At 45.4% G+C, this 20,000-nt stretch overlaps 1 protein-coding gene across 2 annotated transcripts in view; it reads right to left on the minus strand.

The window, feature by feature from the left end:
• LOC308665685 (tyrosine-protein phosphatase non-receptor type substrate 1-like) overlaps positions 1–1,824 on the minus strand; it is a 15,408-nt gene extending 13,584 nt beyond the window's left edge. For both annotated transcript variants that reach the window (XM_081323821.1, XM_081323822.1), the window contains exon 1: positions 1,677–1,824. In XM_081323821.1, coding sequence (XP_081179947.1) covers positions 1,677–1,764 — 88 coding nt within the window. In that variant the 5' untranslated portion in view covers positions 1,765–1,824. The remainder of the gene's footprint in view (positions 1–1,676) is intronic.
• Between the last annotated feature and the right edge of the window lie 18,176 nt (positions 1,825–20,000).

Below are 20,000 nucleotides of genomic sequence, written 5' to 3' on the forward strand. Positions count from 1 at the left end.
TCCTGACAGTGAGAACTATTAACCAGTGGAACAACTAGTGAATGTTCCAACACTGGAAGTTTTTAAGAAGAGACTGGACAGCCATTTGTCTGAAATGGTACAGGTTTCCTGCCTGAGCAGTGGGTAGGACTAGATGACCTCCAAGGTCCATTCCAACTATCTTATTCTATTCTATTCTATTCTATTCTATTCTATTCTATTCTATTCTATTCTATTCTATTCTATTCTATTCTATTCTATTCTATTCTATTCTATTCTATTCTATTCTATTCTATTCTATTCTATTCTATTCTACCTGATTGGAAGCTCTTTCTTTATTACTTCAAATTGGGGGAGGGTCTGGTGTCTATTCTGGTTTTTGTACACTGCATTGGATTGAATCCCAGCTCCTGGGAGATTCACCCCAGTTAGTATGTTCAGTTAGTGTACAGTGTGTAGTTTAGAGTGAAGTTGACTCTGGCTGTCACAGACATGGATTCTAGAACTTGCGTTCGATTCACTCTCTGTTCTTCAAGAAATGAAACTGTTTATTTGAAAAGGTTCCTCTTTTTGTTTCAGGGGTTGGAGAACAGAATTAACACAATTTCCACAATCCTTGTCGGTGTGACAGCTGGAGAGAACCTCACCCTAAACAATACAGTGACTTTAGAAACCGGCCAGCGCTGTTTTTGAGAACTATCACCCCTTTGAGCAATTCCCTACCTTGAGAAGAATTAATCAATAGAACACCTTGCCTCCAGGAGTTGTGAGTGCTCCATCGCTGGAGGTTTACAATAAAAGATTGGACCACCATTTTTTGAGATTGTTCTGTACCAGCCTGCTACCGGCTCAGCAGAAAAGGCAGGGACAACCCCTTTACAAACGGCAAGAGGCTGGAATTAAGCCTGCCAAATTTATTAACATAAAACAGAGCAAAACAAGACACCAACCATGAAACAGGAGCTATGAAACAGGAGCTATTCAAGCGGTCGCCTTCAGCAAACCAGCCCTCCCACGCATTCCCCTTTTATACAGTTCAGGGCGTGGCTTCTCTCTGCCTCCTTCCGAGGTGCCCCATTGCCTTCCTCTGTTTACTCCTGATTGACTGCCTCCTGCGTCGGGCGTCCTTGAACAGGGCCAGCTGTGGGTCATCTTCATCCATGCTGTCAGGCTCACACAGCTGGGTCTCCGTCGTGACCAGGTGGGAGGGGCCTGGCTGAGGGCTCTCATCAGCAAGCTCTTCAACCCCCTCAGCAAGCTCTTCAACACCCCCCTCCTCCTCTGAGTCGTCCGACCCAACTGCCGAACCCACAGGCTGACCCTGAATCACAACAGAGATGGTCTTCTTGGTTCCTTCCAGCCTATGGATTCTGTGAGACGTTGAAGGTGTAGTCCTAATATCCCCAAGTTCCCATTCTAAGGACCAGTTCAAACCAGGTGGCCCCAGTTGACCTCCAGAACTTCAGATGTTCTTCCTCCCTTGTTCAACAGGCCATTTGGGGTAGAAGGCACTGGAAGAAATCTCCTTCCCAATATCTAATACTTGAAACTGGCCTCTGCTGGAAATCTACTCATCTCCGTGTGCAAAAAACAGCCCATCAGGTTTGAAGCAACCTTAATATCCACCTTGCGGCGGGTTTTGCTCCAGTTGTAAATCTGAGAACGGAACCTGCCTGATCTCCAGTGTCAACACTCACCCAGTTCCCGTGGAAGAAGCAGCAGTAGCAGCAACAGCAGCTGAAAAGGAGCAGGGATTATTCCCACGAAGGACTTCAAGGCAGCCATGCGGATAGCAGCCGGAGAGACATCTGGAGTGGCTTCGTGTTTGTCTCACCAGATCTTTCCTTCGACAGATGGAGCAAAAGAGGAACTCTCGTTTCCTCCTCGTAAAGTGGGAGCAGTTTCTCTAGTGTGAAAATCTGTGTAAGTGACAGCATCCGGTTGATGAGGTGAGAGAAGTTCTGCTACTTATTGAGGAATAAACAAAATAGTTTCTAAATTGGCAATATTCAATGCCTCGTCTTCCTCTGCCTTCCTAAAAGTTAGAAACTCCAGACCAGTTCATTTCTCCTGTCCTCCAGGCATTTTCAGGAACAATGCTGGGTGATCATAATAATAATTTATTTATTTATTTATTTTATTACATTTATATACCGCCCTTTCCTGAAGGACTCATCATCATCATCATCATCATCATCATCATCATCATAATTGGAAGGGACCTTGGAGGTCTTCTAGTCCAACCCCCTGGTTAGGCAAGAAACCCTATACCATTTCAGACAAATAGCTGTCCAATCTCTTCTTAAAAACTTCCAGTGTTGGAGCATTCACCCCTTCTGGAGGCAGGTTGTTCCACTGGTTAATCGTTCTCACTGTCAGGAAGTTTCTCCTTAGTTCCAGGTTGCTTCTCTCCTTGATGAGTTTCCATCCATTGCTTCTCGTCCTGCCTTCAGGCGCTTTGGAGAATAGCGTGACTCCTTCTTCTTTGGGGCAGCCCCTGAGATATTGGAAGACTGCTATCATGTCCTCCCTTGTCCTTCTCTTCATTAAACTACACATACCCAATTCCAGTAGCCGTTCCTTATATGTGTTAGCCTCCAGAGCCCTGATCCTCTTTGTTGCTCTTTTCTGCACTCTTTCCAGAGTTTCAACATCTTTTTTACATCGTGGTGACCAAAACTGCATGCAGTATTCCAAGTGTGGCCTTACCAAGGCATTGTAAAGTGGTATTAATACTTCACGTGAGCTTGCTAACTCTCTGATTACATCCTGGAACCAATGGATGGACGAGGCTTTTGACATGTTCATGCCTGTGTTGCCACTGTTGATCTATCTCCCCTGACACTTCTTGTGGGTCATGGATCATCTGTGGGTCCTAAAAAGGGGCGAGAGTTACCTCTTGAAAAACAAGCCCGGGACAAAATTTAAACGACTAAACTATTTGCAAATTGCATGCATGTACTATATTAATAACAAAATAGTTAACAGGAACAACAATAATAATGGCTGCATTAACAGAGGGATAGAATCAAGATCACGTGAAGTACTAATACCACTTTACAAGGCCTTGTTAAGGCCACACTCGGAATACGGCACCCAGTTTTGGTCACCATGATGTAAAAAAGATGTTGAGACTCTAGAAAGAGCACAGAGAAGAGCAACAAAGATGATCGGGGGACTGGAGGCTAAAACATATAAGGAACGGTTGCTGGAATTGGGAATGTCTACTTTAATGAAGAGAAGGACAAGGGTGAACATGATAGCAGTATCCCAGTATTTGAAAGGCTGCCACAAAGAAGAGGAGGTCAAGCTCTTCTCCAAAGCACCTGAAGGCGGGACAAGAAGCAACGGATAGAAACACATCAAGGAGAGAAGCAACCTAGAACTAAGGAGAAACTTCCTGACAGTGAGAACGATTAACCAGTGGAACAACCTGCCTCCAGAAGTGGTGAATGCTCCAACACTGGAAGTTTTTAAGAAGGGACTGGACAGCCATTTGTCTGAAATGGTATAGGGTTTCCTGCCTTAGCAGGGGGTTGGACTAGATGACCTCCAAGGTCCCTTCCAAATTATTATTATTATTATTATTATTATTATTATTATTATTATTATTATTATTATTATTATTATAATTTTAAAGTTTCAAGACCCTCCAATAACAAATTGTTAGTGTAACCAGCTCACAGAAAATTTACCACGACATCTTATCTCTCCGAAATCATCCCAAAACTTAAGAATAATTCTTCCTAGATTAAATATCTACGTTTGTTTCTGTATCACCATTTCTTATAAATTGTTGTGTAATTATCGGTAATAAATTCAATCTTCACAGTTGGTCTGTCTCCCCAACAACGTCCAGGTGAAAGTCGATTCCAATTAAGTGTGACAAATCCATTTCGCAACATATTTCGGTCCTTCTAGCGAGGACCGCCTGCACCCGTTTACCTGTCTTGCTGATCCCTGCATATTAAAAGGAATTCGCCACCACCTTTTCTGACATATAAGTTTCATTAAACGGCAGAAGCTTTTTAATAAAAGGAGCTTTGGATGAAGTGAGCTGTTGCTCATGAAAGCTTACGCCTTTTAATAAGGCATGCAATTCAAATGAGGCCTCGCCTTACAACCGTTCCTTTAGGGTTCCAAGTTGCAACAGCTCTAAAAAATAAAAGTGACTTGCAACCGGTCCTTCCACTTACACACCACTGCAGCATCCCCGTGGTCACATGATCAAGCTTCAGAGGCTCGGCAACTGGCATGAACTTATGACGGTTGCAGTCTCCCAGGGTCAAGCGATCACTTTTTATGACCTGACTAGAAGCCGGATTTGTTTACCTAACAACCGCAGTGATTCCCTTAACAACTGTGGCAAAAAATGGTTGCAAAATGGGCCGGAACAGCTGTTTTGCTTAACAATGGAAATTTTTGGACTCAATTGTGGTCGTAAGTCAAGGATCACCTGTGCTTTATACTCAGGCACATACACACTGGGTTCTGATAGCACATCTGCACGCGCGCGCACACACACACACACACACACACACACACACACACACACACACAGCAAACAGGCAGCTCACACTCCCTGTTGCTCCTTGGCAGTAGCTTCTGTGCAGATATTCCGAAACCAGAGCACGATTCACTTTCTCCGTCTTTACCAAAATCCAGAAGGATTACATAAAATCATAAATTACGGCCTCTGCTTGAAACTGAGCAGCTGATTCCAACTTGTTATAGCCTGCTTTGCAGACATGGTGCTGCAGAAAACTCCCGAGACCCAGGAAAATAGATGCGTTCTGGGGGCTCCTGAGTGTTTTCTGAGCTTGGCAGCTTTCTGGCAGCCATTTCATTACTCGAGTAAGTAACATCATCGGTGCTAGGAGGGAGTTGGGGTTTGTGGAGAGGAGGAGGGGGAGGAGGAGGATTGTGGGGTCCTTGGCACTCTCTGAGATTAGTTGTTTTCTTGCAGATGTTTCATTGTGCAAACTAGGTAACATCTTCAGTGCTAGAAGGGAGTGGGGTTTGAGGAGAGGAGGAGGAGGAGGAGGAGGAGGAGGAAGAAGGAGAAGGAGAAGAAGAAGGAGGAGGAGGAGAAGGAGAAGAAGGAGAAGGAGAAGGAGGAGGAGGAGGAGGAGGAGAAGAAGTAGTAGTAGTAGTAGTAGTAGTAGTAGTAGTAGTAGTAGTAGTGTACGGTCCTTGCTGCTTTCTGAGCTTGGTTGTTTACTTACCCAACTAAGTAACATCATCATCAGTGCTAGAAAGAAGTGGGGTTTGTGAAAAGGAGGAGGGGAGGAGGGATGGAGAGGAGGAGGAGGAAGGAAGGAGGGGAGGAGGAGGAGGAGGTGGTGGTGGTGGTGATCTATGGGGTCCCTCTGAGTTTGCTTCTTTTCTTGCAGATGTCTCATGACCCAACTATGTAACAGCATCAGTGGAGGAAGGAGGTGGGGTTTGCTCCCGTTTATATATAAGTGGCTTGCCCTGTCATTCCCTCCTAATACTGATAATGCTACCTCGTCAGGTAATGAAAACATCTGTTGTTAAGCTTCACCCAGTGACTTTGCTGGTCGGAAGGTCGCCAAAGGGGGGAATCACGTGACCTTGGGACACACCAACGGTCATAAGCAGGAGTCAGTTGCCAAGCGTCTGAATTTGGATCGCATGATCCTGGGGATGCTACAAAGGCCGTAAGTGTGAAAAACAGCCACCAGTCACTTTTTCCAGTGCAACTGTGACTTTGGATGGTCACTAAATGAAGTGGTTGTAAGTCCAGGATCACCCGCCCATCTATTTGCACTCCAGCTGACCTGTCCTTCCTTCCCTATAAAAAGGTAAAGGTTCCCCCGCACATGCGTGCTAGCCGTTTCCGACTCTAGGGGCCGGTGCTCACCTCCGTTTCAAAGCCGAAGAGCCAGCGCTTGTCCGAGGACGTCTCCGTGGTCATGTGGCCGGCATGACTAGACGCCAAAGGCGCACGGAACGCTGTTACCTTCCCACCGTAGCCGTCCCTATTTTTCTACTTGCATTTTTTACATGCTTTCGAACTGCTAGGTTGGCAGAAGCTGGGACGAGTAACAGGCGCTCACTCTGCTACGCGGCGCTCGGGATTCGACCCGCCAAACTGCCGACCTTCTGATCGACAAGCTCAGCGTCCTAACCCACTGAGCCAAAAATAGCTAACAGGACAAAACCACAGTGAAGTTAAAGTTCCAAGCGGTCTCTGAACAGTCTGCTATCGCAATTTATCTGTGGAAAGTCTGCACAGTTTTCTCGTTTACCAGAACTCACCCTGATCGTTATCTCTAAGCCCAGGGGGTCAAATACCTCCCTTTGGCTAATAAATAATAAAAACGTTCCTTGGGTTTTTAATCGGGAACTCTCCTAGCAATTACAACTCATTCCCAAGCCTTTTCTCTTTCTTTCTTTCTTTCTTTCTTTCTTTCTTTCTTTCTTTCTTTCTTTCTTTCTTTCTTTCTTTCTTTCTTTCTTTCTTTCTTTCTTTCTTTCTTTCTTTCTTTCTTTCTTTCTTTCTTTCTTTCTTTTCTTTCTTTTCTTTCTTTTCTTTCTTTTCTTTCTTTTCTTTCTTTCTTTCTTTCTTTCTTTCTTTCTTTCTTTCTTTCTTTCTTTCTTTTTTTTTAAAATCTTTTTTAGGCTGCAACACGGCAAGGTTGCTGCTTTGTGTCTAGGAAACTGCGCTTTCTATCCTTCCACCTTGCAGAGTTTCCATGGATTTACAGAAGAGAAGCATTTGCTTCTGACTGGGTGGATTTGAGCAGCGTCAGGAGTGACGTACCAGGGTAGAAAATTTAGATGTGCGGCAGAAAAACCCAGGAGAGGCACCCAGGCGTAACAATTTATGGACAAACCAAGGCAGGGCACGTGTGCAGAGGGGATAGTCACTAAAAGGAGAGTGTTCTTGCGAGGGTTATTCCAGCCAGACATCACTGCAAAGAGAGTAGACAAAGACCAGCCACAAAGATGATTAGGGGATTGGAGGCTAAAATGTAACGATGAACTGAACGATGAGCAGGGAACAGAGTATATCCAGTTTAATGGGAAAGAAGGATTAGGAACAGAGGCATATGCATCAAGATCACGTGAAGTATTACCGTATTTTCCGGCGTATAAGACGACTTTTTAACCCATAAAAATCTTCTCAAAAGTTGGGGGGGGGTCGTCTTATACACCCAGTCGTCTTATACGCCAGAAAATAGTACATAAATCAATCGAGCGCCCCCGTTCTTGCAAAGCAACTTCAAGCCTCCTTAGTCCAGTCCCCCCTCCAACGTGACTCTCCCTTCCCACCCCCAAGAGCCTCTAAGCCCCTTCCCCTCCCCCTTGCAAACGCCAGACCCCGGGAGCTCTTGCGTTTATTCCAAAGGGTGGGTGGAAGGAAAAGCCCCTTTCGGCTCCGGCGTGGCTGCAAGTTGACGAGCCCGGGAAGGCACGCCCTCCCCTCTCACTGTGGAGGAAGCAGGGCAGGCTGGCGTCGGGCGGGAGCCGGCAGGGCAGTCCTGCGCACGCGCGCGCTCCCTGGCTGCTAAGGAGTCCTCGGGGAGCCGTGGCAGGCGCCTCACGCCCTTCCCTCTCAAGGCGGCACCGGCAGAGCCGTCCGGCGTCGGGCGGGAACTGGCAGGGCTTTGCACCATCTGCATCAGGTGGGTCTGAATCGGGCTTGTGTCGGACACTTGGCAACTGGCATGTATTTATTTAATTTATTTATTTTATTACATTTATATACAGCCCTTTCCTGAAGGACTCAGGGCGGTTTACAGGATGATTAAAAAACCAAGATAGAAAAGTTAAAAACAAATTTTTAAAAAAATTATATTTGTCCCTGCATAAATAAAACCCCAGTTAAAATTAAGATTAATTCTCAGCCTGGGCCAGAGAGCTCGAAGAGCCAGGTCTTCAGGTCCCGGCGGAATGAACGGAGGTTGGGGGCAGTCCTCAACTCCACTGGCAGCTGGTTCCAAAGGGCAGGCGCCCCCACTGAGAAGGCCCTATCCCTGGGTGTCGTCCGCCGGCAATCTCTTACCGGTGGCACCCTGAGAAGACCCTCCCTGTGGGAGCGCACTGGATGAAGGGAACTTGATGCCGGCAGCAGGTGTTCCCTCAGATATCCCGGACCCAAGCCATTTAGGGCTTTATAGGTCATCACCAGCACCTTGAATCTCAGTAAGTAAGTATTTTCTGGCGTATAAGACGAAAAATCTTGAAAATCTTCTTAAAAGTCGGGGGTCGTCTTATACGCCCAGTCGTCTTGTACGCCGGAAAATACGGTAGTGCCGGTTTATAATGCCTTGGTAAGGCACCACTTGGGAATCCTGCATCCAGTTTGGTCACCAAATATAGAAAAGATGTTGAGACTCTAGAAAGAGTGCAGAGAAGAGCAACAAAGATGGTCAGGGGACCGGAGGCTCAAACATATGAAGAACGGTTGCAGGAACTGGGGATGTCTAGTCTAATGAAGAGAATTCAGGTCACCAGGATATAACAAAGATGTGGAGACTCGAGAAAGAGTGGTGCTGAAAAGAGCAACAGATACGATAAAGGGGCTGGAGGTTAAAACACCTAAAGAACTTTTGCAGCAATTGGGGATATCTAGTCTGATGAAGAGGAGAATTAGGGGTGACATGATAGCACCTTCCAATATTTGAAGGGCTGCCACCAAGAAGAAGGGGGGGGTGTCAACCTGTTCTCCAAAGCACCCGAAGGCAGGACAAGAAGCAACAGATGGAAACTGATCAAGGACAGAAGCAAGTGGAACGGCTTTCATTCAGAGGTTGTGGGTGCTCCATCACCGGAGAATTTTAAAAAGAGACCGGACAGCCATTTTCCGGGATAGCATAGGGGTAGGCAACCTCAGCCCCTTCGTGACTCGTGGACTTCAACTCCCAGGATTCCTGAGCCAGCATGGGGGAACAATGGCCCCCTCATGACTCGTGGACTTCAACTCCCAGAATTCCTGAGCCAGCATAGGGGAAACATTGCCCCCCTTCATGACCTGTGGACTTCAACTCCCAGAATTCCTGAGCCAGCATGGCGGAACTATGGCCGCCTTCATGACTCGTGGACTTCAACTCCCAGAATTCCTGAGCCAGCATGGGGGAACTATGGCCCCCTCATGACTCGTGGACTTCAACTCCCAGAATTCCTGAGCCAGCATGGGGAACTATGGCCCCCTCATGCCTTGTGGACTTCAACTCCCAGAATTCCTGAGCCAGCATGGGGAACTATGGCCCCCTCATGACTCGTGGACTTCAACTCCCAGAATTCCTGAGCCAGCATGGGGGAACTATGGCCCCCTCATGACTCGTGGACTTCAACTCCCAGAATTCCTGAGCCAGCATGGGGAACTATGGCCCCCTCATGACTCGTGGACTACAACTCCCAGAATTCCTGAGCCAGCAAGGCTCAGCTTGGAAACCTCTCTCTTTCCCCTCAGCATGGCTGGCTCAGGAATTCTGGGAGTTGAAGTCCACGAGTCATAAAAGAGCCAAGGACTATAGGGTTTCCTACTGGAGCAGGAAGTTGGACTAGAAGACCTCAAAGGTCCCTTCCAACTCTGTTATTCTGTTATTTTGAATCAAGGATTCCCAAGAAGTCCCAAAGGTGCTTTTTCCAAAATGCAACTGGACTTTCGTGGTTTTTTTTTTCCTTTGAAAACATTTCCCTTCTGATCCAAGAAGCTTCTTCAGTTCTAAATGACTTCAGTTCTAACTGCTTGCACTGAAAAAGCTTAATCCACAAGTTTCCAAGTATGGAGATCTCTGCTCAAGCCCATAGACAACCATCTAGGCAATTAAAGTTCAACGCTAAACTGGCATCAGATAACAACAACGACAACAACAACAACAACAACAACAACAACAACAACAATAATAATAATAATAATAATAATAATAATAATAATAATAATAATAATAATAATAATAATAAAGTTGGAAGGGACCTTGGAGGTCATCTAGTCCAACCCCCTGTTCAGGCAGGCAACCCTATACCATTTCAGGCAAATGGCTGTCCAGTCTCTTCTTAAAAACGTCCAGTGTTGGAGCATTCACCACTTCTGGAGGCAGGTTGTTCCACGGGTGAATTGTCCTCACTGTCAGGAGGTTTCTCCTTAGTTCTAGGTTGCTTCTCTCCTTGGAGAGTTTCCATCCGTTGCTTCTTGTCCTGCCTTCAGGCGCTTTGGAGGATAGCTTGGCTCCCTCTTCTTTGGGGGCGGCCCCTGAGATATTGGAAGACAGCTATCATGCCCCCCTCGTCCTTCTCTTCATTAAACTGGACATACCCAATTCCTGCAACCGTTCCCTATATGTTTTAGCCTCCAGTCCCCCCAATCCTCTTTGTTGCTCTTCTCTGTCTTCTTTCTAGAGTCTCGACATCTTTTTGACATCGTGGTGACCAAACGTGGCGACCAACGGCATTCAAGGAGAAGTCTGGACTTGGATTGCTTATAGCAGACACATCAAACCCGCGACGTCATGTGACGTATCGAAGCTTTTTCTCCATTGCTGGCAATGGGGAAGGGGGCACGGTTTCCTGATGACGCCTCCAGTGGGCCGGCAGTTTGAGACCCCTGGCTTACAGCAACATAATGACTCTAAGCTGGTGACACATTTAACTCCTCCCCCGGCTCTGCCTCCTCTTCTCCTACAGCTATTTCATCTCTTGCTCCGTCTGCGATATTTCCTTCCGCAGGAGAAGCGAAAGAGGAAGTTACGTTTCCTTTTTCTTATTCTAGCCCTTTTCTGAATGACGAGGCCCTGCCCTCCGTCACTCACACCCTGATTCTCTCTCCTTTGGATTGCTGCAATGCGCTCTGCAAGGGGGTCCCCTTGAAGAGTGTTTGGAAGCTACCATTGGTCCAGAATGTAGCAAGGCAGATAGTTTTGGAGGTCCCGAGGCTGGCAACATATAATACCTCCAAGGTCCCTTCCAAGTCTATTATTATTATTATTATTATTATTATTATTATTATTATTATTATTATTATTATTATTATTATTATTATTATTATTATTATTATTATTATTATTATATTCATAAAACATGAAACTCAGTCAACTGGACATTCAAATTGACTGGCACTAATGGTTGACACGGGTTGCTGCAGCATCCTAGGGATTAACCAGGTGCCTCCTTAAAATGTAAGATGTTCCGAATAGCGCAGATTTTTGTAGCTTTGCTGGAGTTATTGCAGGAAGCTGCAATTTCTTTATGTATTTTGCAAAGTTTTTGGACATAGTTCCCAGTGCCCCGATGACAATGGGTATCACCATCACACGTTTCATCCATAATCGTGCAGTTTTTATTATTATTATTATTATTATTATTATTATTATTATTATTATTATTATTATTATTATTATTATTATTATTATTATTATTATTATTATTATTATTATTATTATTATTATTATTATTATTATTATTATTATTACATTTTTAGGTGAGCTACATTGGGTACCAGTCTGCTTCAGGCTACAATTGAAACATAGAATCCGAGGTCTGGAAGGGGCCTCTGTGGTCCTCTAGTCCAACCCCTGCTTAAGGCAAGAGAGCTATACCATCCTGGTCAAATGGTGGTCCAGTCTCCATATGAAAACCTCCAGTGTTGGAGCATTCACAACTTCTGAAGGCAGGATTTTCCACTGATTAATTGTTCTGACTGTCAGAAAATTTCCTCTTAATTCTAGGTTGGTTCTCTCCTTGATTAATTTCCATCCGTTGCTTCTTGTCCTGCCTTCAGGCGCTTTGGAGAATAGCTTGACTCCCTCTTCTTTGGGGCAGCCCCTGAGATACTGGAAGACTGCTATCGTGTCCCCCCTCGCCCTTCTCTTCATTAAACTGGACATACCCAATTCCAGCAACCGTTCCCATCTCATGTTCCTCCAATGGTGAGATAAAGCACTTTTTTTTTGAAGTTGTGATCCCACCTGCCTTCAGGACAAGGAGAATAGATTGTTCTGGAGTCAAGGTTGTCCCCCTCTTTTTTTGTGGCAGCCCCTTATATATTGCTAGGCTGCAATTATCTCATTCCTGATCCTGCTTTTCATTAGGCTAGACATACCCAATTCCTGCAACCCTTCTTCATATGTTTGAGCTTCCAGCCCCCTAATCATCATGGTTGCTCTTCTCTGCACTCTTTCTAGAGTCTGAACATCTTTTTGTGTGTGTGTGTTGTGGCGATCAGAATTGGGCACAGCATTCCAAGTGTGGCCTTATCTGTGTAGTATAAGGCTAACTTAACACTTCACATGATCTTGATTCTCTCCCTCTGTTAATGCAGCCTAGCACTGTGTTGGCTTTTTTGGCAGCTGCAGCGCACGGCTGGCTCCTATTTAAGGGATTGTCCACTGCTATTTTTTTCTCTCTTAGTTTGTTCGGAAGCTCTTTGAAATATCTGCTTAGTGTTAATCACTATATGCCATTTATGCAGGATTATCTATCTATCTATCTATCTATCTATCTATCTATCTATCTATCTATCTATCTATCTATCTATCTATCTATCTATCTATCCATACTATTCCTGCCTCAAATGCAACACAACCCCAAACCCATCTGACTTTGGAGGCTAAAACATACAAGGAACGGCTGCTGGAATTGGGTATGTCTAGTTTAATGAAGAGAAGGACCAGGGGTGACATGACAGCAGCGTTCCAGTATCTCAGGGGCTGCCCCAAAAGAAGAGGGAGTCAAGCTCTTCTCCAAAGCACCAGAAGGCAGGACAAGAAGCAAGGGATGGAAACTCATCAAGGAGAGAAGCAACCTAGAATTAAGGAGATACTGCCTGACAGTTAGAACAATTAACCAGTGGAACAACCTGCCTCCAGAAGCTGTGAATGCTCCAACTGTCATGTTTCCGACGCATGGGCTTTTCAATCTAATGTTATTGCTTGACACCAACACTGGAAGTTTTTAAGAAGAGACTGGACAGCCATTTGTCTGAAATGGTATATAGGGTTTCCTGTCTGAGCAGGGGGTTGGACCTCCAAGGTCCCTTCCAACTTTCCTTTTATGAAGGTTATGAAGATTATGAAATCAGTTTCCTGTTGTGACTTCCCTTTTGAGGAGTTGGCAAGCTTGCAGCCAGACATTACGCAGACATTGCACAAAAGCAACGGACTGTGTGGGGGACAATCCACAGCGTTCTATACTCACCCTCAAAGGAGACCTGAGACTTGTTGGCCTTTTTAACTAAACCGGCTTCTCCAATGCCTTGGGGCGTCTTCCTTTTCAGGCTGTTTTTCATGCAGCTTCCCTGCCTGCTTTCAGCAAGAGATGGAGGTGAGTGATCCGGCCCCAAAAGCTTTAGAGTTAGACAGAAGTGACTGATATCGTGAATTAAAGAATAACAACAGAGATGGAGGGGGCCTTGGAGGTCTTCTAGTCCAACCCACTGCTTGAGGAGGAGAACCATACCGTTCCAGACAAGTAGCTTCTCCAGTCGCTTCTTAAAAACTTCCAGCGATGGAGCACCCACAACATCTGGAGGCAAGCCGTTCCAGTGGTTAATTGTTCTAACCGTCAGGAAGTTTCTCCTTAGTTCCAGGTTGCTTCTCTCCTTGATTAGTTTCCATCCGTTGCTTCTTGTCCTGCTTTCAGGTGCTTTGGAGAAGAGCTTGACTCCCTCTTCTTTGGGGCAGCCCCTGAGATACTAGGAGACTGCTATCAAGTCCCCCCTTGTCCTTCTCTTCATTAAACTAGACATTCCCAATTCCAGCAACCATTCCTTGTATGTTTTAGCCTCCTGTCCCCTGATCATCTTCGTTGCTCTTCTCTGGACTCTTTCCAATGCAACTACAGGAGAGAAGCTATTCCATTAATTGTTCTTATCGGGAAGTTTCTCCTTAGTTCTAGGTTGCTTCTCTCCTTGACTAGTTTCCCTCCATTGCTTCTTGTCCTGCCTTCAGGCGCTTTGGAGAAGAGCTTGACTCCCTCTTCTTTGGGGCAGCCCCTTGGATACTGGAAGACTGCTATCCTGTCCCCCCTCATCCTTCTCTTCATTAAACAAGACAGACCCAGTTCCAGCAGCGATTCCCATCTCATGTTCCTCCGATCGTGAGATAGAGCACTTTTTTTTTTGCAGTTGTGGTCCCACTCTGAAAGAGATTACCCTGCCAGTTAGATCCCAGAGTGCTTCAGGAAGCCACAGTAATTTATGCCCATCTCGTCCCTCTCAAATTAAGCCACTAGATGGCAGGAATTCGAATCAAATCACAGCCATGGATTCTCTGCTTCTTGTCAGTGGCTCTTGAATCACCACCCGGTTGCATTGATGTGGGAAGCAATTTCTGGGCTTGTCCACGCAGGCACCAAGCGACCCCCAATTAAGGGGCAATTTGAAGGAGGTGGCACTTGGCAGAATCAGTCACCTGGTGCCCCATCGGCCTTGTTTCAAAACCTTTTGCCCCCCCCTGAAAGACGCCACTGATTTTGGGTTCTCCAAACTGGTGCCTGGCAGCGCTTCAACTCATTGACTCTGAACAGGGCTTTGAAGTTTTCCACCGATGCAGCACTCACAACTTCAGAGCTTGCCTGCGTCATCATTGATGGAGGTTTTCCATGAAATGGGGTTTTTTAAGAAGAGATTGGACAGAATGCCATAGCATCTCCTGCTTGTGCAGGGGGGATGGACTAGAAGACCTCCAAGGTCCCTTCCAACTCTGTTATTCTTTCTTCCTTCCTTCCTTCCTTCCTTCCTTCCTTCCTTCCTTCCTTCCTTCCTTCCTTCCTTCCTTCCTTCCTTCCTTCCTTCCTTCCTTCTCACTGGAGGTTTTCAAGAAGAGACTGGACAACCGTTTTTCTGAAATTGGCATAGGGGTCTCCTGCTTGTGCAGGGGGGAAGACCTCCAAGGTCCCTTGCAACTCTGTTGTTCTGTTATTCTAATTTTCTGACAGAGAATAATTCATCAATGGAATAGCTCTCCTCCTGGGTTTGTGGGTGCTCCGTCACTGGAAGTCTTCAAGAAAAAAATAGACAACCATTTAAAAACAACAACAACAACAACAACAACAACAACAACAACAACAACAACAACAATAATAATAATGATAATAACAACAACAACAACAACAACAACAACAACAATAAAGTTGGAAGGGACCTTGGAGGTCTTCTAGTCCAACCCCCTGCTCGGGCAGGAAACCCTACACCATTTCAGACAAATGGCTGTCCAGTCTCTTCTTAAAAACTTCCGGGGTTGGAGCATTCACAACTTCTGGAGGCAAGTTGTTCCACTGGTTAATTGTCCTCCCTGTCAGGAAATGTCTCCTTGGTTCTATGTTGCTTCTCCTAGAACTTTGACTGGGATGGCATAAGGTCTTCTATCTTGGAGTAGAAGACCTCCAAGGTCCCTTGCAGGATTCTATGGTTTAACTACAATCTGGGTTCCTCCTTCTCAGGTGTTAAGGCTGAGGATCCATGGCTCTCGCAACCTCAGAGGTCTGTTACGGTCGTCATAGGAGAAGACCTCCGTCTGGAGTGTGAAGTGCCAGACAAACTCCGATCTGGTGCTGTGAAATGGTTCTTGGGTGAAGGTCCTCAGCGGAAACTCATCTATGCAGATGCCCAGGTCGATGAAAACGATGAAAGAATAACAAGAATTTCCCCAAATTCCAACACGGATTTCACCATCTTCATCCGCAACGTTAGTCTGGAAGACGACGGGATTTATTACTGCGTGAAGGAGAAGACAGAACTGTCGGGAACTAAGGATTGGCTTAAAGGACAAGGGACTCATGTGGTTGTGAAAGGTCAGTGTGGACAAGCTGTGGATGAACTTCGTTTACTTGGCTTCCTGGTCTGAGGACCTGTGCGCTAGTGCTACAGCCGTGCTGGGTTCCAAATTTAGACACAAAACACCCCAAGTCACATGAGGCCTCCAGGAACAGAATAACAGTGTTGGAAGGGACCTTGGAGGTCTTCTAGTCCAGCCCCCCACTGAAACATGAGGCCCTCCAGTGATGGAGCTCCTACAGCCTCTGGAGGAATGCCACTGATTGATTGTTCTCACTGTCAGGAAATTTCTCCTTCGTTCTAGACTGGATCTCTGTTTGTTAGGTTTCCACCCATGACTTCTTGTTTTGTCCTCAGGTGCTTTGACAAATAGGTCAACCTCTGTGACAGTCCTTCAAATATTGGAAGACTGCTATCGTGCCACCTGTAGACCTTCTCTTTGATAGGCAAAACACACCCAGGTCTCTCAATTGATCATCGTACGTTTTAATCTTCAGACCCCCCTCGTCATCTTGGCTGCTCTTTTCTGCACTCTTTCAATTTGGTACAGAGTGGGGAATAACAGAATAAAAGAGTTGGAAGGGGCCTCGTAGGTCATCCAGTCCAACCCCCTGCCTGAGCAGAAGAACCCTATACCATTTCTGACAAGTGTCTTCTTGAGAGCCTCCAGTGGTGGATCAGCCAGAACATCTGAAGGCAACTTCTGTTCCGTTGACTGATGGCTCTGCTAGAAAATTCCTCCTCATTTCTAGGTTGCATCTCTCCTTGATCAGTTTCCATCCATTGTTTCTTGTCTGGCCTTCGGGGGGCTTTGGAGAATAGCTTGTCCTGCTCCTCTCTGGGACAGCCCCTCAAATATTGGAACACCGCTATTGTGTTACTCCTGGTCCTTCTCTTCATTAGACTAGTCATATCCAGTTCTTGCAATTGTTCTTCGCATGTTTTAGCCTCCAGGCTCCTAATCATCTTTCTCGCTCTTCTCTGCACTCTTTCTAGAGTCTCAACTTCTTTTTTTTATATCATGGTGACCAAAACTGGATGCAGTATTCTAGCTGTGGCCTTACTAAGGCTTTATAGAGTAGTTGTAGTACCTTGCGTGAACTTGATTCAATCCCTCTGTTAATGCAGCAGCTTTTTTGGCTTCTGCCCGCACACTGCTGGCTCATGTTTAATTGATTGTCCACTAGGACTCCAAGATCCCTCTCACAGTAACTGCTATTAAAAAGGTAAAGGTAAAGGTTCCCCCGCACATGCGTGCTAGTCGTTTCTGACTCTAGGAGCCGGTGCTCATCTCCGTTTCAAAGCCGAAGAGCCAGCGCTTGTCCGAGGACGTCTCCGTGGTCATGTGGCCGGCATGACTAGACGCCAAAGGCGCACAGAGCGCTGTTACCGTAGTGGTCCCTATTTTTCTACTTGCATTTTGACGTGCTTTCGAACTGTTAGGTTGGCAGAAGCTGGGATGAGTAACAGGCGCTCACTCTGTTACGCGGCACTCGGGATTCGACCCGCCAAACTGCCGACCTTCCGATCGACAAGCTCAGCATCCTAACCCACTGAGCCAGGTTTTATCAGAAGGGGGCTTGGAGGTCCTTCTAGAGCAGAAGACCCTATACAATTTCAGGCAAAATGGCTGTCCAACCTCTTATTAACCTCCAATGTTGGAGCATTCACAGCTTCTGGAGGCCAGTTGTTCCACTGGTTCATCGTTCGCGCTGTCGGGAAGTTCCTCCTTATTTCTAAGCCGGATCTTTCCTTGATAAATTTCCATCCATTGCTTCTCGTTGTTTGGCCCAGCCATCTCGGGAGTCTCTTGCAAGTATCTCCAATGGATGGTTGTATTCTTCAGGGGCACTACCTATTCGTGGAAACTTAGAAAGAGAAGGTGTTGCAGGACGATGGGGCTCTGCCTTGGCTGGGCGATACTGCCTACTGTTAAGGATGCAAGTATTAGATACGGTTGCCATTCCAGAAACATCACATCCCTTTTAATCCCTCTCTGTGGCCCTCGTGAAGGATGATCTGTGAGGCCTCCAGGGATCTGCCACTTCTAGAAGGATAGGCTTTTCAAGAGATACTGCTTGCGGTTAAAAGGTGTTTCAAGAAGCTCAAAGAACTATAGAAACAAGGAAGGGTTGGGACTTAATTTAGAGGTCATGTAATCCAGCCCAACACTCAGGGCAGAATCCAATGTCCAACTTGCTTTTGTTTAAAAACCTTCAACAGAGGAGGATCCACCTTTTCCCAACACAGTCTCTTCCATTGCTGAATGTCTATGGTAGGGTTTTAGGCAGCCTTGGCTCTTTTATGACTCGTGGACTTCAACTCCCAGAATTCCTATAGTATAGGGGGTACCTTGTTCAATAGTAGTAACTGTGAGAGGGATCTCGGAGTCCTGGTGGACAATCCCTTAAATGCGAGCCAGCCGTGTGCTGCAGCTGCCAAAAAAGCCAACACAGTGCTAGGCTGCATTAACAGAGGGATAGAATCAAGATCAAGTGAAGTACTAATACCACTTTACAAGGCCTTGGTAAGGCCACACCTGGAATACTGCATCCAGTTTTGGTCACCACGATGTAAAAAAGATGTTGAGACTCTGGAAAGAGTGCGGAGAAGAGCAACAAAGATCATCAGGGGAGTGGAGGTTGAATCATATAAGGAACGGTTGCTGGAAGAGAAGGACTGGGGCTGACATGATAGCAGCCTTCCAATATCTCAGGGGCTGCCCCAAAGAAGAGGGAGTCAAGCTATTCTCCAAAGCGCCTGAAGGCAGGACAAGAAGCAGCAGATGGAAACTAACCAAAGAGAGAAGCAACCTGGAACTAAGGAGAAACTTCCTGACAGTGAGAACAATTAACCGGTGGAACAACCTGCCTCCAGAGATGGTGAATGCTCCATCACTGGAAGTTTTTAAGAAGAGAACAGACAGCCATTTGTCTGAAATGGTATAGGGTTTCCTGCCTGAGCAGGGGGTTGGACTAGATGACCTCCAAGGTCCCTTCCAACTTCTTCTTCTTCTTCTTCTTCTTCTTCTTCTTCTTCTTCTTCTTCTTCTTCTTCTTCTTCTTCTTCTTCTTCTTCTTCTTCTTCTTCTTCTTCTTCTTCTTCTTCTTCTTCTTATTATTATTATTATTATTATTATTATTATTATTATTATTATTATTATTATTATTATTATTCCACTTAACAACCGTGGCAAGGAAGGTTGTAAAATGGGGCGAGGTTCACTTAACCAATGTTTCGCTTAGCAACAAAAAAAATTGGGCCCAATTGTAAGTCGAGATCTACTTGTACTTTGCAGAAAAATATCTTTTTCCGGCATTTCCACTCCTTAAGAACTTTTCCAGGGCCGTTTTGACGTAGACATAAACTGACATTAGATCAAATTGAGGCTTTTGTTCTGTGCGTCACATACAAGTAGACAAAGAGTTATTTCTGTAGCCAGAATTGGAAATCCATCACGCACACAGGCACGTCTTCCTGGTTGCCAAAAAGAACAAATCCGTCCCTTGGCTACGCTTGTCTTTCTCTCTCTTTCAATTGCATTTATTGAACCTGTTTGCATCATCCTAACAAACCAAAAGGAAAATGTCAAAAAGAAAGCAGGAAACAAACCCCCCCCAAAAAATTAAGAAACGTAAAGATGACTTTGTGGCCTTCTTTTGAATGGATAATTAGATTCTTATTGTCTCTTTTCCCTCTTAAATATTTTACAAGCCCCTTCATTCATTTAGATCTTTCTCAGTCTTCGCATCCATAAATCGCCCGTTCCTTCTTTTTCTCATTCCTGCAAAAAGTCCGTCAAAAGCTTCCAGACTTTCAAAAAAAAAAGTTTCTTGTTTTTGTTCTCTGACCAAAGAAGTCGCTTTTGACGGTTTCCGCAATTCATCTCTCCACTGCGGGAATTTCAATTGCAGGTAATCCTCGACTTACAACAATTCCTTTCGTGGCCGTTCCAAATTACGATGGCACTGGAAAAAGTGACACATTTAAATGGGCTGATCCTGGTTAGATAAATTACCCCTTGGCTTGGGTTTAGAACGATGCATAGAAGAAACCACTGTCGTAAGTCCAAAACTCCACAATGACAAAGCTAATCAGGATTAAGTCAATAGGATAGGATAGGATAGGATAGGATAGGATAGGATAGGATAGGATAGGATAGGATAGGATAGGATAGGATAGGATAGGAAAGAAAATATGGAATAGGATAGGATAGGATAGGATAGACAGATTGTGAAATAATAGAATAGAATAGAATAGAATAGAATAGAATAGAATA

The sequence above is a fragment of the Vipera berus genome (genome assembly GCF_964194415.1).
Source record: "Vipera berus genome assembly, chromosome: 3".
In the NCBI taxonomy this organism is placed as follows: domain Eukaryota; kingdom Metazoa; phylum Chordata; class Lepidosauria; order Squamata; family Viperidae; genus Vipera; species Vipera berus.